The sequence below is a fragment of the Gadus chalcogrammus genome, chromosome 3, assembly GCF_026213295.1.
Source record: "Gadus chalcogrammus isolate NIFS_2021 chromosome 3, NIFS_Gcha_1.0, whole genome shotgun sequence".
NCBI lineage: Eukaryota > Metazoa > Chordata > Actinopteri > Gadiformes > Gadidae > Gadus > Gadus chalcogrammus.
In genome coordinates, this window is record NC_079414.1 from 26,931,597 (window position 1) to 26,954,833 (window position 23,237).

At 48.9% G+C, this 23,237-nt stretch overlaps 1 protein-coding gene across 2 annotated transcripts; it reads left to right on the top strand.

Moving 5' to 3' along the window:
- The first annotated feature begins 1,623 nt into the window (after window positions 1-1,623).
- slc44a2 (solute carrier family 44 member 2) lies at window positions 1,624-23,084 on the top strand. 2 transcript variants are annotated; one of them, XM_056587058.1, is made up of 22 exons: window positions 1,624-1,778; window positions 6,785-6,833; window positions 7,253-7,326; window positions 7,773-7,857; window positions 8,748-8,832; window positions 9,934-10,056; window positions 10,388-10,448; window positions 11,477-11,600; window positions 11,902-11,985; window positions 13,584-13,696; window positions 14,261-14,392; window positions 14,860-14,959; window positions 15,929-16,021; window positions 16,299-16,383; window positions 17,293-17,555; window positions 18,087-18,181; window positions 18,277-18,380; window positions 18,565-18,638; window positions 18,734-18,804; window positions 18,897-18,985; window positions 19,518-19,602; window positions 21,937-23,084. In XM_056587058.1, exons 1-22 carry the CDS (start codon window positions 1,742-1,744, stop codon window positions 22,044-22,046), a joined length of 2,136 nt encoding a protein of 711 aa, XP_056443033.1. In that variant the 5' UTR covers window positions 1,624-1,741; the 3' UTR covers window positions 22,047-23,084. The 2 variants fall into 2 exon arrangements, with proteins under 2 accessions (XP_056443033.1, XP_056443034.1); XM_056587059.1 differs by lacking the exon at window positions 1,624-1,778 and adding an exon at window positions 4,125-5,299.
- The last annotated feature ends 153 nt before the right edge of the window (window positions 23,085-23,237 follow it).

A 23,237-nucleotide genomic window follows, 5' to 3' on the forward strand; every position in this document is an offset into this window, starting at 1 on the left:
TTTGTTAAGCGTTATTCTGCTTATTCTCATACATTTTCCAACTTTACATAAATAAAGATTTTTTGAATGACGGATATTATTTGAGGGATGTGTTTCAAATTTGTTTAAAACCTTACCGCCTTCAACCTCAATCCACTATTGTAATAATAATATTGAAAAAAATGCACAGCACTTTTCAAATTACTACGCATCTAAGCTTTGAGATAGATGTCCTTTGTTAAGGTAGTTTGCATATAAAGTCAATCTAACTAGATGTTGGACCTCCTGGATGCTTGTTTGAGTACAGAAGCAATCTTACACCTCGACTTCACATGGGAAATTCAACACTGAAGCGCTGGCTCTTCCCATAGATGAGTGTGTTTCTATGAAAGAAAACCATTTTATTGTTGATGTATTATTCTTGTTAGGATGCAAAGCATTAATCAATTATTTTGACCATTAAAATAGTCACCCGGGGGTGGAAATGGCAGTGAAATCATAATCCGTTCTTTGGAGCCCTCTAGTGGTCAATCATCGGATTCTAACCGACGACTAAATTAAGTTTTAATGGAATTCCTCCGAGACTGACCAAATTGTAACTTCATAATTATCTCTGTTAGCATAATGGTTCACCGGTTCAGCATGAGCGAGTTTCTGGCAAGATTTCGTGAACCACAGGCAGGAGAGGGGATTGGTAGACGGTAAGGTCAAAGTACACATGCATAAGACAATGCAATGTGCCTGTTCAGTTTATTGCTGAGCTAATGGTGTCGTACGCGATCAGGTACAACTTTTTACGATTCATAAAAAGTGCATGCTACTAAAATACAAATTTTCTCCTATTAAAAACCTGCTTTGATACAGGTTCATGTTAATTGCATAGGATTATATCTATATATTTATTTATGACACCCCATAACCCTAGCCCCTCCAAGCTCCAACAGGCAAGATAAAAGGGAGAGATCTTGGGAAGAAACACAGAATGGTCGACCCCTGATCCTGGGATGGTGAGATTGGTGCCATCATTTACATGCATAGTAGTAGGCTACTAAAAGCATATAATAATATTAATAATAGAACAAATGTTGTCCAGAGATATTGGTCTGGTAGGCTGCTGAAGAAACGTCTTAACATTATTATTTGCATTATTGCAGGTATTAAAGGCCTACACTGGAAAATTCCAAATATACATAACAACGAAAGAGAAGATAATGATTGATTACTTTGTAATCCTGCATACAATGATTATATTGATTATATTGAATAATGATTATTATACTCCGTCGTTACATCCTTACTGTAACGCTAAGGTAACGTTGTTCTAGCCATATATGTATTATTATTTCTTTCCGTTGGAGCGGATTATAGATCTTTTTATTAAAAGATTGACTATTAGAAATTTATTAAAAGATTTTTATAGATCTTTTTATTAAAAGATCTATAAAAGTGGAAGTCTTCACTTGGTTGCACAAAAACAACTTAGAATTATTCGACCATTTATTAACAAGTAAAGTAGCGGGCATTTCATTTTCGCCGAACCAGCATCGGTTCTAGCTGGCCAAACGACCCTTCAATCAGCCCCAAACCCCATCCTGATTGGCTGTTGGATCCCTGTGTGTGGATTGGAATGCACATCATCATTCCCGCCCCGCTCCGCGCCGTGAGGACGCTGTTAGACGCTTTCTCCTGGCATTTCCATGGTAACGCCGGTCTAGTCCAGATCATCGGTCCAGTGGTGAAGAGGAAGTAACGCTCGGTGAGAATGGATTCCGACGAGAAGACCTCCGACACGAAATACGGTAAGAAGCACTCCTGTGTGTGAACCATTCTCCCCGGTTCTCCTCAATTCCTCTCGGTTTTTTATATTTCTCCTCAGACATGAAAACAAGGAGACGGGCGGGTGTGGACCGCATGAGTGGTCAGGAGATCTGGTTGCATCCTTTTCCTTTAGACTCGGTTATTTTCGGGTCCCCTCGGTTCTGAATATTTCTCATCAGTCATGAAAACAAGGAGGAGGAGGTGGTGGAGGAGGAGGTGGTGGAGGAGGAGGAGGAGGAGAATGGGTGTGCCGTATGGGCGGTCGGGAGGGTTGCATCCTTTTCCTTTAGACCCGAGTGTTTTTTAAGTGATTCCGTTCTTAATTTCCGCTTTAAAACCACATTGTTTGCCTGATCTGAGACCTAATGGGTTAAGACTCTTCCGTGGAGTAACATTGACGTCCTAGGATTTATGAATTATCACACATTATACGCATAACGTGCATGCAATACACCAAACGGGATCGATAGAAGGAAGATCCATCCTACTGCATACTAAACAGCTTAAAGTCTGTACTAGTGTACCATATATAACATCTAAATAACGTCTGGGTCTAAGCAGTGTCTCCTATGACGCACTCTCATCTGATGGGTCCCGACTAAGCCCGTGTGTTGACATGAACTGTTGAGTCATGAAGTTGTTAATAACCATGCTTTTTCAACCCTGAGTAACACACACACACACACACACACACACACACACACACACACACACACACACACACACACACACACACACACACACACACACACACACAGGAAGACGCTAACCAAACAAAAGCCGGCTTGATTCCTCTGCTTTGCTTTTTCTAACCCTCCACGCCCATGATGGGTCTGTTGTGGTGTATATATCAACACCCCCCGCCCAGCAGGGGGGGGGGTGGTCGGGGGGTGGGGGGGGGGGGCGTGGTATACGACGTGAAAGGCACCATAGATGTTTTCCTGCTAGCGCTGATACTCTCTCCCCCTCCCCACGCAGCCTCAAAGGTCGTTAACCCCTGACCCCCCCCTTTAAACTATTTATACAAGAGGTCCGGACTCAGACATTCCCGCCCTCCTCTTTAGATTGGCCCACCACCAAACCACCGAGCCTCCCACTAAGACACGGGCAGAAGCCGATCACAAAAACGGTGTTAAGAGACCGAGGTGTTCCGATTTAATGTTTGATCAGGGAGGCAGGAGGTAGAGTGGGTTAGGGTTAGTGAATGTGTACATGAATGGGTGGATGTTAGGCAAGGTTGTAAAGCGCTTTGAGGGGTTGCTGGCTAGGAAAGCGTGGTATAAATGCAGTCCATTTACCATTTATCAGTTCTCAACAGGCCGTAGCCGTCCACGTGGGTTGTGGACGCATGCAGGAGCTTGTGTGTGTTTCAGTCGGCCTGAGGCGCAGCCCGCCCGGAGCTATGAGAGTCAGGGAGCAGAATCCAGCTGGTCTTAACATGTCCTGTTACCACACAATCACACACGGACTCATGCACACATGCACGCACACGCATATAGACACACACTCATACACACACACACACACACACATACACACACACGCACACGCACACGCACACGCGCACACACACACACACACACACACACACCGAGTCATACTTCCATAGTCAAACATGAACATGAAGGCTTCCCCTTGATCGCCTGCCGGATGGGGGGATTGCGGCTTGGTTGAATCATGTGTGTGATTCATCAATACCTTTCCAAGCAGCAGTGGCAGCCTGACTCGAGCTGCCCTGGAATATGTCCTAAATGATGGATCTTGATGTGATCCCAGGGAAGGATCTAACCGGATTGTGACAGCATGACTGCTGTAAAAGTCTGAAACGTACATTCCTTTGTAAGGGAATGAAAACAAAAAGCATCCTCTTGACAGCGCACTCGCATGCATGCAAAGAGGCAATCACGCACAGACACACAAACATACACACACACAAACACACACACACAGACACAAACACAGACACACACACCCACACCAACTCACTCTCACCCACAAGCTACTTGGGTGGGGGGGATTGTGAGCAGTGTGTGTGTGTGTGTGTGTGTGTGTGTGTGTGTGTGTGTGTGTGTCTGTGTGAATCCACACACACACACACACACACACACACACACACACACACACACACACACACACACACAGATAATGACCAGTAGAATCGGTTATCTATGATAAACAATATCAAATGACAATAGTAGCCATTAGCTCCCCACGCCCCATTCTTAATATTTACAACATTTGTAAAAACAATGTTATCTAGTTTGTCTGTCTAGTTCATTTGAGTTCCATGTGTTTCTAATAAGACACACTGTAGTTCAAAATGGCAAGCTTCTAGAAAACAGCAGGGCCACACCCAGGAGAAATCGTGTCCTTATGCTTTATAATCTGCAGTGCAAGCGGATTGTGCTTCACAGAATTTCCCCTTCAACATTGTCAATGTTAAGTGCAAAGCATAAGACTAACCAACCTTTTTGCTAAACAATATTTGCCCATTACGTTCCATAAAATTACCAAATATTTGAGCGTTGATTTTTGTTTTCAGTAAAGCTCTTGACTGGCAATTTCCGTACGGAAGGAACTGGCCTATGAGTGAAACGATCCAAACCTCTCACTTTAACACAATGTCGAGGCAGCTCAAACGGTCCTTGAGGCCTTTAGTGTACGGGTGTTAGAATCTGTTTCAGGGGAACGCAGAGGTGTGTCAATAGTTGGCATTGTCTGCCTTATCATGGCGGGCTTGCGGCCTGTCGCAAGGCAGAGAATGTGAGCAGGCCAGGGTTTAGCTGAGACGAAGGATAGCCTAACTCTTAACACATCAAACCAGAGAGAATGTGGGCAGGCTTTGAGCTGAGACGAAGGATAGCCTAACTCTCACACATCAAACCAGAGAGATGTAGTTGCCAATCCTTAGTGGACCTGAAGAGATTGCCAAGGTACAATAGGTCATCGTTTTTTGAACGATTTTAGTTTATTTGTTTCACACAGATTTGCAACTAGCACCTGCTATTTTCTGTTCTCTATTTTCTATGTATTCTGTACTAAGCATTGGCAATGAGGAAGCTTTCCTGTATGGTTGAATAGTTGGCTGCTTCTGTAGCTTTGTTGATGTCAGTTTTCTTAGAGAAGCCAACTCTCTCTGGTGGAGTTTTCTATAATACACACACAAATTAAGCCTGTAAGGACTAGAATAACGTCAACCACTGTTTTCACACTACATAGAGAGGGGGAAGTAATTGTCCCCGGGCCAAAAGTAAGAGAAAGAGGAAAATATGTGATTAGAAGATAACAGAAAAGGAGATCCTCATCGAGGTTTTATTGCAGAAGAAGAAAGAAAGAGAATACAGGAAGTGAGAATTCTGGTGGTGGGTGGTAGCGAGATGAAGACTGAGGCTGTCAATACAGGAAGGGGACGTTAAACGTGCCACTGAGCTGAGAGAAGCCAAAACAAACGGTTAAGACCAAGACATCACGAGCGTCGGCATGAAGACGGACAGACAGAACGGTACTGTAATGTTTTCTCTCTTTCTTCCCGTCGTTCTGAACCAGTGTGTGAAGCGAGCTACACGTTTGATGTGTAGCCCTGCGTGCGGACACAGTGCTGGTAGTCGTATCTCACACCCCAGTTTCCACTTACGAGGCGGTGCGTGTCTGCTGCCACCTCGTCTTGGTGTGGCCGGGCTGAGCCATGTTACACCGACACCCAGCCGCCTTACAGGGCCGTGACTCACCTTACAGTCTTACTGGCACCTCGAAGGGGAAGGAAGGCACACACGAGCTGCCCAGTCAACTACTAGCTGCTGAATCTCAGAATCATCCTACTACTCTTCAGCTTTGAGAAAATAATAACCACGTCCAGAATATGTAAAAAGTATAATAATGACTCAATCTATGCGGTCAGCCTGATGACCGCAAAAATCCTTGGTAACACATTTTGCATTTACATTTATGCTTTTAGCAGACGCTTTTATCCAAAGTGACTTACAATAAGTACATTTGTCAGAAGAAAGAGAAACCACATTATTTTGCTGTCGGTGCGGTGAGGATGTTCATAGAAACAAGTGCCAAACACTTACAACCACTAGGTTAACCCATTCCCCGTAGACAACAAAGATAGCTAGGATGAGACGCTGGATACCCAATGATAGGTACTATTTTTCAGTGCAAGGACATACAACATACAATAAGTGTGTACGTACAAGTCCACTTCATGTAGGGGACTTGAGGTTTGAATCCTCTATTCTTGCAGAATCCATATCGTCTGGGGTAATGAGATTTTGTGGTGTGGTCGCCGGTGATGTCATCACAATGCGGACGGCCAGACTTTAGTTGTGGGCTGATGTTGTTTCTCTGGCTCGTTTCCATGGCGGCCGGCAGCGATCGCAGGGGAGTCACCGGGGGCCATTTTGTGGGTTGCTATGCCAATCTGGTGATGAATCCTGGCCTTGTGCCATGTCAATATGTCTCTTTAAATGGCGCTCTCCTCTTTAGCATATGTGTTCCTATCCAGGTACAGTATGCGTTGAAAGGCCTCTATACATACTGTATATTTGTGTTTGTGTTTTCATTTTTATTTGCATGAGTTAGAATATCATAATCATATACCATATGGTAAATGGTAAATGGAGTAGATTTATATAGCGCATTTCTAACCAGTGGCCACTCAAAGCGCTTTACATACATTCACCCATTCATGCACTCACTCCCACACCGACGGCGGTGTCACCACACAAGGCGACAGACGGCTCGTCGGGAGCAGGTAGGTTGAGGTGTTTTGCTCATGGTCACCTCGACACTCCGAGGATCGAACTAGCAACCTCCCGGTTACCAGCAAACCCTATCGGTTTCCTGAGCCACATGCCGCCACATATCATTATCCTTGTCTTACATCTTTCAGAGTGTGCGATGGGAACAGGGAAAGTCAGAAATAGGTTTTGTGGACTCCTTTGACACCGTTGATTAATTTATGCGTATCTGATTTCGCCAACAGGAGAGGCCAGGAAGTTTGATGCAAACTTCAAGGGACCGATCCACAACAGGTGAGTGGCTTCATGTTTCAGGAGCTGAACAGAGGGAGTCTCTCCCCGTGGTGTGTCTGCCCTCCCTTCTCCCTCCCCCTCCACCCTCCTCCCTCCCTCCTCCCACCCGCCCCTCCCTCCCTCCTCCCCCTCCTCCCTCCCTCCTCCCCCTCCTCCCTCCCTCATCCCACCCGCCCCTCCCTCCCTCCTCCCCCTCCTCACTCCTCCCTCCTCCCTCCTTCCTCCCTCCCTCCTCCCTCCCCCTCCTCCCTCCCCCACCCCTCCCTCCTCCCTCCTCCCTCCCTCCTCCCCCCTCCCCCTCCTCCCTCCCTCCTCCTCCCTCCCTCTTCCCTCCCTCCCTCCTCCCTCCCCCTCCTCCCTCCTCCCTCCTCCTACTCCCCCCTCAGATCTAACAGCCCTCTGTGTGTTTGGACCTCCAGGGGTTGCACCGATGTCCTCTGCTGTATCCTCTTCATCCTCTTCCTGTTCGGATACTTCGCCGTGGGGCTCCTGGGTAATGATGATGATGAAGATGATGATGATGATGATGATGATGATGATGGGCATGATGATAATGATGATGATGATGAGGAATGTTTTGGAGGTCATGAGACTAGATTATGTCACTCAGGACTCTCAGTGCTGTCTGAATAAGACAGACAGACAGACAGACAGACAGACAGACAGACAGACAGACAGACAGACAGACAGACAGACAGAGAGTGAGACAGACAGAGAGACAGACAGACAGAGAGTGAGACAGACAGAGAGACAGACAGACAGAGAGACAGACAGACAGACAGACAGAGAGTGAGACAGACAGACAGAAAGACAGACAGGCAGACAGACAGACAGACAGACTGACTGAGAGACAGACAGACAGACAGACAGACAGACAGACAGACAGACAGTGTTTAACCAGCTGACTCCGGTGTGCTCTGTTCTGTCCCCCCCCCCCAGCCTGGTCCCAGGGCGACCCCAGGAAGGTGATCTACCCCACGGACAGCAGGGGGCAGTTCTGTGGGCAGGCCGGGACTCCCATGGAGTGAGTACTCTCTCCCCCCCGCCCGACGGCCTCTGACCGGAGGGGGGGGCTCAGCGTAGATCTGCAGCCCAGTGCGGACGTACCATAACCCCGTCGTTACCGCGGGGGCGTCTTTGGGTTGTATCGCTACGGTGATGTGAGGATGTAGATTCATTATTGATACCTATATCGTTTACATCCGTGATCCAGAGACAGACAGGTATTCTGATCAGAGCCAAAGACGTCCTCTCAGTGTTTGGTTTGCGAGCAGCATGTTAGCATGCGTTGATATCGTGTCAGATTCCACTTATTATTGTGACAATAATCTTTTCCACGTCTCCGTCTTGCTGCAGTATGTGTGAGACGCTCCGGGTGGTTTCATTTGAATCAGTGGGATCCAATATAGAGCTTAACCTTGATGGTGATGTCATGAGATGAGGGTGTGGTCTGGGGGAAGGATCGGAGCCCATTGGCTCCTCGATTCCCAGCGGTACGGTACCGGCTGGCTTCCCTGATGACCTCATCCATTAGGGCTGGGCCGCGCCCCGATCTGCTTAGTGACCAGACACGGAGTCGTCTGGGGAGCGCAGAGGAAACACTCCCCTGTCTCTCTCCTCTCTCTCCCCCGTCTCTCCCCTGTCACTCACCTGTCTCTCCCTTGTCTCTCCCCTCTCTCCCCTCTCTCTCCCTCCCCTGTCTCACCCCTGTCCCTCCCCTCTCTCTCCCCCCTCTCTCCCCTGTCCCTCCCCTCTCTCTCCCCCCTCTCTCCCTTGTCTCTCCCCTCTCTCTCTCCCCCGTCTCTCCCCCGTCTCTCCCCCGTCTCTCCCCGGTCTCTCCCCCGTCCCTCCTTTGTCCCTCCTCCGGCCCTCCCCCATTCCTCCCCCATCCCTCCTCGTCCCTCCCCCCTACAGGAAGAAGCCTCTGCTGTTCTACTTCAACATCCTGAAGTGTGCCAGCCCCCTGGTGCTCCTGGAGCTCCAGTGTCCCACCACACAGGTCAGACCCCCCCCCCCCCCCCCCCCTCGTACCCTGAGCCAGACCCTGCTCTCATACAGCTGGGGGCCGGCCCCGCAGGTCAGACCCCCCCCCTCGTACCCTCCTACCCTGAGCCAGACCCTGCTCTCATAGAGTTGGGGGCCGGCCCCGCAGGTCCGACCCCCCCCCCCCCCCCCCCCTCGTACCCTGAGCCAGACCCTGCTCTCATACAGCTGGGGGCCGGCCCCGCAGGTCAGACCCCCCCCCTCGTACCCTCCTACCCTGAGCCAGACCCTGCTCTCATAGAGTTGGGGGCCGGCCCCGCAGGTCAGACCCCCCCCCCCCCCTCCTCGTACCCTGAGCCAGACCCTGCTCTCATACAGCTGGGGGCCGGCCCCGCAGGTCAGACCCCCCCCCTCGTACCCTCCTACCCTGAGCCAGACCCTGCTCTCATAGAGTTGGGGGCCGGCCCCGCCGGTCAGACCCCCCCCCCCCCCTCCTCGTACCCTGAGCCAGACCCTGCTCTTATAGAGCTGGGGGCCGGCCCCGCAGGTCAGACCCCCCCCCTCGTACCCTGAGCCAGACCCTGCTGCTCTCACACTGCGGTGGTCCCGAGCCATCTGTTTGACGGCCTCCTTGCCTCTGGTCTGATGGTTCAGCTCTTCACACCGTCGCGTAGGAGCTGATGCTAAGGATGGCCGTTTGGAGGAGGAGGAGGATGATGATGATGTCAATAGACTCTGCATCGTCTCCCCCTATACCCCCCCATACCCCCCCCCCCCCATACCCCTCTTAAGCACTTATTGCATGTTGTGCGTCCTTGCACTTAACAAACAGTACTTGGCATTGTGTAGCATCTTACCCTAGCTATCCCTGTTGTGTACGGGGAATGGGTTAACCTAGTGATGGTTAGTGCTTGGCACTTGGTTCTATGAACATCCTTACTGTACCCACAGAGATATATTGTTTCTCTTCATCTGACAAATGTACTAATTGTAAGTCGCTTTGGATAAATGACAATAACATACCTCAGACTATTAGCTCAACCCCTACCGCTCCAATATGCTAAGGGACATCTCCGTCTTGTTAATAATGTCCTAACGTGTCCTTCGCGGTTCACAGATATGTGTGGAAACGTGTCCCAAGGAGCACCTCACCCTGCTCACAGCCAAGCTGAGCTTGGACAGAAAGAAGCAAGACTATTACAGGAGTTACTGTAAGGAAGGAACCAACTTCACCAAGATGGTGAGGCAGCCCCCGCAGTACCCTCCCGTCTCCAGTAGGGCTGCGCAATCAATCCAATTTTGATCTTGATTCGATTTTTGGGTCAAACGATCTCCAAACTAATATAACATACGATTATTTCTTTCTTATATATTTTTCTTCTAAGTTTATTTTATTTATTCAGTTGTTGTTTGATATAAATTTCAGAACAGCTGGATGCATGTTTGTGCATTCTTTTCGATTTGAATATTTTCTTTTTGAAAAAAATTTTTAGAAGAAACTTTTTTCGGAGAGAAATTCTGAATAAATGTTCCCACTCAATAACACTGTAATCTCTGCCGTGTGTCCGCAGAGCGCTCCGGATATCCTCAGCCAGGGACTCTGTCCAGCCATGCTCATCCCCAGCCAAGCCTGTGAGTCACCGGCACTAGCCAATCACGTGCTGTTGTCGGGCACTTTACGCCCTGCTGGGAGACACACAGCATGGAACACGCTGTGGGGCCTTTTCCAATCCGTTCTCTTGGATAAGCATTATTCAAATACAGCTTTTTGTATATTATGTTTTATATAGCTTTTATGCAGCTTTTTATATATTATTTTATAGATATATATATATATTAGTGCTGTCAAACGATCAAAATATTTATTCGCGATTAATCGCATTGATGTCATAGTTAACTCACGATCAATCTCACAAAAATTCTATGCTAAATATCCCTTGATTTCTTTGTCCCATTAATTGTTCTCATTTTAATGCTCTTATCAACATGGAGAAGTGCATCGGCTTGCCTTGTGCAAATGTTTTTTCATTGATAACAACATTGGCATTTACTGATCAAAACAGGACGATACAAAAAAAAAGCCTATAGTGCAATTAAACGATGAACATACAAACATACTGCCTTGAACATAGTAGTCAGGCTACTACTTCTTTGTTTTGAGCCAAACAATTTTTTTATATATTAGTAACTACTAATAGTTTTTAAAAAAAATACAAAATTGCATTAATCACATCCCCACGCGAAAAATTAACGCTGTTAAAATTGGTTTGCGTTAACGCCGTTAATAACGCGTTTAACTGACAGCATTAATATATATATATAGATATATCTCACACACACCCGGTCTAACTCACACCCGGTCTAACACGTACCCGGTCTCACACACATCCAGTCTCACACACAGCCTGTCTCACACACAACCAGTCTCACACACAGCCTGTCTCACACACAGCCTGTCTCACACACAACCGGTCTCACACACAGCCTGTATCAAACACAACCGGTCCCACACACAGCCTGTATCACACACACACACCCTGTCTCACACGTCACACACCCAGTCTTACCCACACCCTGTCTCACACACACCCTGTCTCACACACACCCGGTCTCACACACACCCGGTCTCACCCCCTGCTGTGGCCTCTGCCCCCCCCCAGTCACCCACCGCTGTCTCCCCGCCCTGGGCACCCTGAAAGGCGTGGTGGTGGTGGGGAACGAGACCTCCCTGGCGGACAACGCCGGAGACCAGGTCAACGCCACGCAGCTATTGGACGCCGCCAAGTGAGTGACAGCCCGTTCAGCCCCGCCCCTCTGAACCCATAGACCTCTGAAGAATAAGTCCCGCCTCCGAAGGTTCCGGTTCCCTCTGTCAAATTTCTTTGGGAAATAACACGGGGTCTATGAATGATCGTACATAACAAACTCTGTAGGTGGCAAAATGGTAAAAGCTGCGTCACGTTTTGAACTACACACTTTTTCAAAAAAGTGTGAAGTTCAAAACGCGACGCATCTGAGGTTCGGAGGCAGGACTTATCCTGATGTGATCTCACTAAACTGTTTTTTTGAATGACGTGCGTCGCAGGAAGTCCAACCTGGTGGTGGAGGCGCGGCAGGTGGCCATGAGGATCTTTGAGGACTACACCGTCTCCTGGTACTGGATCCTGCTGTGAGTTACCGTGGTTACCGTCAGTATCAGGGTCTCACACCCCAACAGTGTTGCTATGTTAACCCACAAGGAGTCAATGGTATGAATAGTGAATTAACTGCTGATTAATTGTTGTGACTACACAGTGCTGAAAGGGTTTTAAGACACACGCCTTAAAACCCTTTCAGCACCTCTAGTCGAAGTGTGTCAATTGCCGCTTTTCCACCGCACATGTAGCTCGACTCGACACGACACGACTCGACACGACTCGACACGGTAGCAGCGCGGGTGCTTTTCCACCGCAAATAGTACCTCCGGGACGTGGGCGGGGTCGTCTGCGCGAAAGGGCCGTGACGTATTTTTGTACGCGACGCAAACAACACCTACGTAACCCACGCATGGACAGAACCCACATAACAACAATGGAGAACATCGATGCGATGGTATTCGTGTTCGTATTATTAGCTGGCATGTTGAAGAAGTGGAATATGTTGGCTGCGGCGCTACTATGGCTGTTCTATCGTTACCAGCATGGTTGCCATGTCGCTCTCGTGACTTCGTCACACTCTCTGGCCAATCAGTGGCCGGCCGTCTGCCGACGTCACCTTTTAGCATCGGCTCAGCCGCTTGGAACCTAGAGCGAGGCGGTACTAGAAAAAGCAGCCACTTGAGGTACTAGATCGCGGTGGAAACGCAAAAAAGGCGAGCTGAGTCGAGTCGAGTCGAGTCGTGTCGAGCTGGTACCATGCAGTGGAAAAGCGGCAAATGTCACCAACATGTGACGGCTGGGTGAGCAGCAGGGGAAAAAGGACTCAAAGGCACACCTCTGGAGGCCAAAGTCTGAGTAGAAGGAATGGTCTTCACTGGTTGATAGGTCGGTACACGGGACATCACCCTAGATCAGGCAAACAGTAACAACAAGAAGTCCAAGCTGTAGTCGGGAGTAAACGGGCAGGTATCAGAAAACCGGGAACCGTAAATATCAGTCGGAAAATGCTGGGACGATAGATACAGAGAACAAAGATGAACTGGCACAGAGAAAGGGAAACACGCTTTCTAAATACACTAGGAGGGGAATGTTCGTGAGGGACAGGTGAAGACAATTTAAGTGAGTGGAAAAAAAAGTTCCTTGTATCAGAGATACGAAAGATGTGACAAATCCTTCTTCTAGTGCAGAATAGGTTTAAGGTGTGTCTCACTGTGTTTAAGGCATGTCTCTGTGTTTAAGGCGTGTCTCTCTGTGTTTAAGGCGTGTCTCTCTGTGTTTAAGGCGTGTCTCACTGTGTTTAAGGCGTGTCTCGCTGTGTTTAAGGCGTGTCTCGCTGTGTTTAAGGCGTGTCTCACTGTGTTTAAGGCGTGTCTCACTGTGTTTAAGGCGTGTCTCTCTGTGTTTAAGGCCAGTCTCTCTGTCTTTAACGCGTGTCTCTCTGTGTTTAAGGCGTGTCTCTCTGTGTTTAAGGCGTGTCTCACTGTCTTTAAGGCGTGTCTCTCTGTGTTTAAGGCGTGTCTCTCTGTGTTTAAGGCGTGTCTCACTGTGTTTAAGGCGTGTCTCACTGTGTTTAAGGCGTGTCTCTCTGTGGTTAAGCCGTGTCTCGCTGTGTTCCCCCTCCTCCTCCTAGCGGCCTGGTGATAGCGATGGTGGTCAGCTTCGTCTTCATCGTGCTGCTGCGGTTCCTGGCCGGGGTGATGATCTGGGTCATGATCATCCTGGTCATCCTGGTCATCGGCTACGGTAAGGGTCCCCATGGCAACCTGTCTGAACATCCAACACCCGACGCCGCAAAATGAACTGGACCGATTTAAGACCTGAAAACCTTCAAGATTTTGAAGGTGAAAGGATTGAGGCTTTATGTTCAGAGTTCACCTAGACTCAACCCCCGACCCACACAACCCTCTTATGCACTTATTGTACGTTGTACGTCCTGGCACTTAAAAATAGTTCTTAGCATTGTGTAGCATCTTATCCTAGCTATCTGTTGAATACGGGGAATGGGTTAACCTAGCGATAGTTAGTGCTTGGCACTTGGTTCCATGAACGTCCTTACTGTACCGACAGCGACGGTCAGTACATTATGTTTATATTATATTATATTATATTATATTATATTATATTATATTATATTATATTACGATATTTATTGTAAGTTGCTTTGGGTGAAAGCGTCTGATAGATGCCCTGAATGTAAATGTTTGTTAGAACTCATGTTTCTGAATGTATCGCTGCCTTCCTGAACGGACGTTCATGATGACCTGGTCATCCTAACGAGGTCGCTCACGCTGTGGTTTGCGCGCTCAGGGATCTTCCACTGCTACTGGGAGTTCGCCAGTCTGAAGGGAGTGGCTGGAGCCGACGTCACCATCAAGGACCTGGGCCTGCAGACGGACTTCTCCATCTACCTGCAGATCAGACAGACCTGGCTGGCCTTCAGTGAGCCCACGCCAACTCACCCTCTCACCCAACACCACCCTGATCAAACCTTACTTCACACCCTCTCACCCAACACCACCCTGATCAAACCTTACTTCATACCCTCTCACCCAACACCACCCTGATCAAACCTTACTTCATACCCTCTCACCCAACACCACCCTAATCAAACCTTACTTCACACCCTCTCACCCAACACCACCCTAATCAAACCTTACTTCATACCCTCTCACCCAACACCACCCTAATCAAACCTTACTTCATACCCTCTCACCCAACACCACCCTAATCAAACCTTACTTCATACCCTCTCACCCAACACCACCCTAATCAAACCTTCAGTCTGTTTGTTAGCATACAACCTCGTGTTAGCATTAGCACCCTGTGTTAGCATTAGCACATTGAACCTCCCTGGCGTTGTCCTGATCCTGACCCTCTGCCCCCCCCCCCCCCCCCCCCCCTCCCAGTGATCATCCTGGCCATCGTGGAGGTGGTCATCATCCTGCTCCTCATCTTCCTGAGGAAGAGGATCCTCATCGCCATCGCGCTGATCAAGGAGGCCAGCAGGTCGGTCCGCCTCGCGCAGTCGCGCCGCCGCGCGTGAGCAGGAGCGTGGCACCTATCGTGTGTTTCACGTCCTGGCACTTAGAAATAGGACTTAACAGCGCTGACCGTTAAGGCCCGGTCCTCACCGCAGCGACCCGGGTTTGATTCCTGCCGCTGGTCCTTTGCTAGATGTCCCCCCCTCTATCTCCCGTACCGTCCTGTCTCTGTCACCCTATCATAAGCAGGAAAAAAATAATATCTATAAATAGTACTTAGCATTGTCTAGCTTCTTATCCTAGCTATCTCTGTTGTATACGGGGAATGGGTTAACCTAGTGAGTGTTAGTGCTTGGCACTTGGTTCTATGAACATCCTGACTGTACCCACAGAGATATATTGTTGTTCCTCTTTCTTCTGACAGATGGACTTGTTGTAAGTCGCTTTGGATAAAAGCATCTGCTAAATGCCCTGAATGTAAATTTGAATGCAGGAGAAGGTCTGTTGGAGCAGGTCTTATACTGACTGGTTGTGTCCCTCTCCCAGTCTGTTGGAGCAGGTCTTATACTGACTGGTTGTGTCCCTCTCCCAGTCTGTTGGAGCAGGTCTTATACTGACTGGTTGTGTCCCTCTACCAGTCTGTTGGAGCAAGTCTTATACTGACTGGTTGTGTCCCTCTCCCAGTCTGTTGGAGCAGGTCTTATACTGACTGGTTGTGTCCCTCTCCCAGTCTGTTGGAGCAGGTCTTATACTGACTGGTTGTGTCCCTCTACCAGTCTGTTGGAGCAGGTCTTATACTGACTGGTTGTGTCCCTCTCCCAGTCGGTTGGAGCAGGTCTTATACTGCCTGGTTGTGTTCCTCTCCCAGTCTGTTGGAGCAGGTCCCATACTGCCTGGTTCTCGTACTGACTGGTTGTGTTCCTCTCCCAGTCGGTTGGAGCAGGTCCCATACTGCCTGGTTCTCGTACTGACTGGTTGTGTCTCCCTCCCCCAGGGCTGTGGGCCATGTGATGTCCTCTCTCTTCTACCCACTGCTGACCTTCTTTTTGCTGGCCATGGTGATCGCCTACTGGGCCGTCACCGCTGTGTATCCTTCAGTCTGTCTGTCTGTCTGTCTGTCTGTCTGTCTGTCTGTCTGTCTGTCTGTCTGTCTGTCTGTCTGTCTGTCTGTCTGTATGTCTCTGTCTGTCTGTATCTCTGTCTGTCTGTCTGTCTGTCTGTCTGTCTGTCTGTCTGTCTGTCTGTCTGTCTGTCTGTCTGTTGTTTACCGCTCCTGTTTGTGTCGTCCTGAGCGACCTCGTGGCTCCGCTAGTGTCCGTGTCTCCTTCGGTACTTCCTGTCCCTTCCCTAACGCCTGGTGTCAGCTTCCTGTCCACGTCCAATGAGCAGGTGTACAAGGTGTTCAACATCAGCGCGGGGGAGTTCACCAGGAACAGCTGTGTCCCCGAGGTAAGGCGCGCACTTATATCGCCCCTGATATTTATTTGGACCCCTTTATCTCATCATGGGGGGCTCGGGTCTGGGGGGGAGGTCATAAACATACAGCCTGTTAAGCCGTTTGGACCTGTGATTAAGATCTATACTAATAAAGTTGAATTGCATTTAAAGTCCAAAGCACCTAATAATTTTGAATATTTTAAAAGTTCAAATTGCACAAATTCTTAAACATTTGTATAATTATCGGTCTGATGGCAAACCCCACCACCTGACACATGTTCTGCGGGAAACCCTGATTTTAACTTAATTTAATCATCAATTGTTCTTAACTGCGTGAACTCACGTTCCTCTTGTCTCATGCTGGGGGTAAAGATGATGTCAACACGGGTGGATAGTTCCCCCGGGAGACCCCCCAGCCCTGTGGAGCCTTGGAGGAAGGTCCTTTATACATCAGTCACATCAGATCGATGCATAACGACGCTCCCTGACAACAGTTTAATGAAAACTGTAAAAACATGAATTAAAATCCCCCAAAAAAAACAACATTTGTGCCCGTCTTTAAAGGGGTGACGTCACGCGGCCAGGTGTGAGTGTGATCAACCGTTACAATGCGGTTGATCACACTCACACCTGGTGGCGTCATGACAACACCCCTTTGAAAACAACAAACCCCACCCTGGAGGGACGGCCCACATCCCAACAGGGCTGGAGCATTAGGCCTGAAATGAAATCTACGATTTTTTCAAACCAAACCCGATTATCAATTTTAATCAATATTTCTTCAATAAATGACAAATGAAACTTTCTATTTTTTTTTTTTAATCGTCATAAACCAAAAATTCGAATTTTGATTAAAAACCGATTAATCGCCCAGCTCTACATCCTAACCCCCGTCTGACTCCTCCCCCCTCCCCCCAACAGTCCTTCAGCCCCAACAACTTCTCGGCCGGCACCCTGGACACCGAGTGCCGCTTCGCGTTCTACGGCGGCGAGACGCTCTACCACAAGTACCTGATCGTGCTGCAGTTCTACAACCTCTTCCTCTTCTTCTGGTGCGCCAACTTCGTGACGGCGCTGGGGCAGGTGACGCTGGCCGGGGCCTTCGCCTCGTACTACTGGGCCTTCAAGAAGCCCGAACACATCCCCGCCTACCCCATCTTCGCCTCTCTGGGCCGAGCCCTCAGGTGAGGCCAAGCCGCGCGGGGAACCGTTGTTTACCTGACCGTTATTTATTCAGGGGAGGCCAATTAATTAAGTATTCGCCGAAGGCGAAGTGAATAGTGTTCACGGAGGTGCCTGAGGTGAATAATGGTTAAGTATATACTACACGTGAACACTCCAAAAATAAACAAGATGGCACTTTTTGCCAGGATTTATTTGTTTTTATTAGCGATTTATTTGTTTTCATTAGCGTGACGAGACGACCGTCACACGCGCAAAACAATATCCCGAGTTTGAGATCCCAATCATGGGATGTTGCCCAATATCCCGAGATCGAATTCCGCCATCTTAGGAGGTTCACGTGTAGCATATACTAATGTAGAATAGATATAAACAGTCGGTCAAACCACCCGGGAGCTTACCGCGACGATGGAGACGTTTCGTTCAGACGCCTCGGTTCTGGGTCGGCTTGGCTCAGGATGTGGAGCTGGTTAGCTGGTAACCGGAAGGCTGCTAGTCGACCCTCCTGACTGAACCTCCTCACCGCGCTGCAGGTTCCACACGGGCTCCCTGGCGTTCGGCTCTCTGATCCTGTCCCTGGTGCAGATCGTCAGGGTCCTGTTGGAGTACCTCGACCACAAGCTGAAAGGTCTGCCGCCGTCGTCACGGTCCCCTCCATGGTAACCAGGCAACCGTCTCCGGAACGGCGCTGAGGCTAACGCTGATGTTTCCCCCCCTCCTCAGGCGCGCAGAACCGGTGTGCCAAGTTCATCCTGAGCTGCATGAAGTGCTGCTTCTGGTGCCTGGAGAAGTTCATCAAGTTCATCAACAGGAACGCCTACATCATGGTGAGCCAGACCAGCTGGCTGTCGCCCTGCGTGGCTGACTCCGCCGTCTGTGTGTGAATGTGTTGCTGAACGGGTGAATGCGGGGCAGTATTCTAAAGCGCTTCGAGCGGCCACCGGTTAGAAAAGCGCTGGATAAATGCAATCCAGTTTCTTTAAACAATAACGAGGAGCTCCTGTTCTCCAGATCGCCATCTACGGTAAAAGCTTCTGCCCCTCAGCGAAGGACGCCTTCTTCCTCCTCATGAGGAACGTCATCCGGTAGGTCAGAGGTCAAACCATGAACCGCCGTTGTCATAGCGTTTATGGAACCATCAGCCGCCTCATCGCGTCTCGTGATCCCCTCCTCGTTCCAGGGTGGCCGTGCTGGACAAGGTGACAGACTTCCTCCTCTTCCTGGGGAAGCTGCTGATCGTTGGCATCGTGGGTAAGGACCCTTCAGTTCTCAACCTGCAGTCCCGTCTCCGCGTCGTGAGCGTCCTGTTTGTCTCACCCCCGCCCGCCCGTGTCTCCATGCAGGGATTTGCTCCTTCTTCTTCTTCTCTGGAAGGATCAAAGCTGTGGAGGAGACCGCTCCGTCTCTCAACTACTACTGGGTCCCCATACTGGTGAGACCTTCTGACCTCCTCCCCAGGTATCCTGGGTGTACGGCCGTGTTTAGACTACACCATGTCACTAGAGTACTGGATTAGTATGTTAGGGTGTAGTGCCGGCGTGTAGCTCAGGAGGTGGAGCGGGTCGGCTGGTAACCAGAAGGTCGCTGGTTCAATCCCCGGCTCCTCCTAGCTGAGGGTCGAGGTGTCCCTGAGCGAGACGCCTCACCCTGACTGCTCCTGACGAGCTGGCTGTCGCCCTGCGGGGCTGACTCCGCCGTCGGTGTGTGAATGTGTGGATGAATGGGTGAATGTGAGGCAGTATTGTTAAGCGCTTTGAGAGGCCGCTGGTTAGCAAAGCTCTATATTAACGCAGTCCATTTATGTTCTGCTGCTGCAGTTCGCCTCAGCATCCAGCTTCACACTAGCAACAGGGAGATGACATCGCAGCCAGTCAAACTTTTGTTGTATACCGTAGAGATTGAGCTGTAGCCAGACCTCCGTGCGGGAGGTATTGGATCACATCCCTGTGCGTCTGTCCCCCTAGACGTTGGTGGTGGGCTCCTACCTCATCGCCCACGGGTTCTTCAGCGTGTACGCCATGTGTGTGGACACCCTCTTCCTCTGCTTCTGTGAGTACCCCGCCTCGCCCAACTCCGACAGACGGTTTCAACGTCTGACGTCTCCGTTAACGATCTCTCCTTTTGCTGCACGCTTTATTAATCACTCAATTGATCTCAAGTCTTAACCGCTGCCTTCCTCTCTGCTGTGTGACTGACGGTCTCTCCTCTCTGGTCTCTCCTCTCTGATCTCTCCCTTTCTCTGCATCATTCTCCCGCCTCTCATTTCACACCCACGCCCCCCTTTTCTTTTTCCATGGTTTTGCTTTTTGGTTTATATTGTTATTATCCATCGACCCCCAAACTGACATCGGCTCAATCAAACACACGCAAACACACGCAAACACACGAAAACACGCACAAACACGCGCCAACTCACGCCTACTCACACAAACACACACAAACACCAACACACACAAACCAACACACACCCCAACACAAACACACACACACCAACACACACACACACACGCACACACACACACACCATTCACACCAACACACCAACACACACAAACACACACACCAACACACACAAACACACACACACATAAAACCAAAACAAGGCGAGGACCTGGAGAGGAACGACGGCTCGTCCGACCGGCCGTACTACATGTCCCCGGAGCTCCACGAGATCCTCTCCAAGGCCATGAAGCCGGAGGAGCCCCCCGCCGAGAGCCAGGGGGACGGGGGCAGCCCGGGGGAGGAGGAGACCCCCCTCAGCCAGCAGGGCTCAGAGGTCCAGCTGAAGCACCAGGCGCTGCTCACAACGGAGCAGGAGCAGGAGACGCTCCTGAAGACCGGCGCTGAAGCACCTACTGCAGCCGCAGAGGAAGAGGAGGAGGAGGAGGAGGAGGAGAGCGAAGGGAAGGCCGGTCCGAAGCAGGAGGCTGAGAAGAAAGAAGAGAAGGTGGAGGAAAAGATAGGATCCCAGGAGGAGGTGAAGGCTAAAGAGGCGGAGGTGCCGGTGGTGGCGGAGAAAGAAATAAACGAAGAGAAGAAAGATGAGACCGAAGCAGTCGAGCCTGCGGCCTCGAACAAGGAGTAGGGTCATGTGACTGGGGTCAGCGAGCAGGGGGGGGAGTTAATTATACATGACGAGCTTGGCTGAAACGTAGGGGGTTTAAAAGAGGGTTTATATGCATGTGCTCAGCGGCACAGCCCCGCCTGCCCCCTTGTGGTCGGACCGAGCGGGTGACGTAGAAGGAGTCTGTTCTGTGGGTGTGTGTGTGAGCTCCAGGCCTGCTTCCCCCTCGTCAGAGAGGGGGTCTTCTGTGTGAGCACCCAGTGCCCTGCTGTAGCTTCGACATGTTTGGTTTATCGTGCCGGGGAGTGACGCCCGAGTGTTGGGTATTTATATTGTGAGAAAAACGTGTAGGACTTTTGCAAAACGCTGAACCTGTGCCTGACTTTACTATCATTATACACACACACCCTGAACCTCGTCGTCATGGCAACGGGTGCGTCTCAGAAACCACCGCATACCGGGTTTACAGAGAACGCATCTCGCTGGAGAGGGAGTCTTTCCACTGTTTACAACACACTACCAGCTGATGCCAAATGGTTATACTCAAATTTGATAGAATGTGTGTGTACACACTTTTCTTTTTGTCCCACGGGACTGAAATGTCTAAACAGTTGTGTGTGTTTGTGTGTGTGATGTTTGTACTATCTCTGCGGCCTTGTGTAGGTCGCAGCTCGCAGACTTACTGTATTGTTTTACTGCACACTTGCCTTGGTCATTTTCGATGGGGATAAGGGATTGTTTCTGCAACGATGCAACCATAACAACCTCTCAGACTTTCCAAATCCTGTTGTTCACTGATCATTGTTCTCTCTCTCTCTCTCTCTCTCTCTCTCTCTCTCTCTCTCTCTCTCTCTCTCTTTCTACTTCCTGTTCTCTCTCACTGCTGCATGCTGGGTAATATCGCCTTCGGAGTTCTTTGCTACTAACAGCCAGCGTCTGTGGATGCCTTTGTACCTCTTTCCTGTTAGCTAGAAACGTAGATGTTGAACGTAGATCTTTTTCGGTAATACCGGTGACATTCCATATTTACTGGATGTAGTTATTGATTAAAGGTGATTGAATGAACCCAACATGAACTGTTCTGTTATGAGAGAAGCGCAAAAATGTCGACAGCCCTCTCCCAACAGGTGAGACGTTCAGCTTGATCTAACGCACACCACCGATACACACCGCTAGGCTATTGGTTAACACACACGGCACAACACTACAGACTAGAGCTACTGTAGCAGTAGGCGGTGCATGAGGCCTGCTGCAGCATTAGCTCGTAGCGGCGTGGCCTTGTGACCAGGGGTACTGACGCTGTTCTCTCCGTGTCTCAGGTGAGGACCTGGAGCGCAACGACGGGACGGCGGAGCGCCCGTACCTAATGTCCAACAACCTGCTCAGCATCCTGAAGAAGAGCAACGACACCACCAAGACTGTGGACTAGGGTGTGTGTGTGTGTGTGTGTGTGTGTGTGTGTGTGTGTGTGTGTGTGTGTGTGTGTGTGTGTGTGTGTGTGTGTGTGTGTGTGTGTGTGTGTGTGTGTGTGAGAATGAGAGAGTAGGGTTGCTCGATTATGGAGAAAATCATAATCACGATTATTTTGGTCAATATTGAAATCACGATTATTCAAACGATTATTTTTTTGAGTTTGAAAACATGATGTATTTATCCAGCATGTTTCTCTCAAAAACACTTTGTAACTGATAACTTTGAAATTTCAACTTAAAAAAATACACACTGGTACAAAAGAAAATTTTCAAATCCAAAATAATGTACAGATATGTTACCAGTTGTAACATATCTGTACTTAAAAAAAAATAATAATAATTGTGATTGTTTGACGCTAAAATCGAAATCGAGATCGAAATTAAATTGATCGTCCAGCCCTATAAGAGAGTGTGTTTGTGTGAGTAAGAGTCTGTGTGTGGTTAGTATGCATGTTTATATACACGTACAAACCAGGACAAATGTAAAGATCTGAGAAGAATGATGTATATACGGTCATATTTTTGCAATGCTTTAAATCAAAATGGGTTATAGTATCTTACAAAGTATTACAGCAATACCTAACATCGCTCTGAAGTAAATGACGTGTTATTTTGTCTGATTTTGATGTTTTTTGAAAGCCTTTGAAAAGTATTTACCCTTTGAATAGACTGTTGAGGAAGAGTTATGAAATGGAAATGTTACACGTTATAAACCTGTGAAATTAATATTTCTTCATGCTAATGTTATGAAACTTACACCGAAATGTCTTAAAGTCTTGAGCTGTTGTAGACAACATTGTCTGCAACAGCATCGTGCGTTTGTGTTTTCGGCAAATGAACAAGTTACTCTTTGGCCTTTGTTTACCGAGCTAAAGGAAAGAAAGTAAACTAAGATGATAAAGTATCACAGCTCTGTCAGACGTATTTCTTAATCTGGAACCAAAGTTGTTTGTGTGTTAATATTTTTTTAAATTTTATGATAATAAAAGGTTGATGAGGCTCCTCTCCTGTGTGTGTGTGTGTGTGTGTGTGTGTGTGTGTGTGTGTGTGTGTGTGTGTGTGTGTGTGTGTGTGTGTGTGTGTGTGTGTGTGTGTGTGTGTGTGTGTGTGTGTGTGTGTGTGTGTGCACATTGATCTGGTTACCTGGT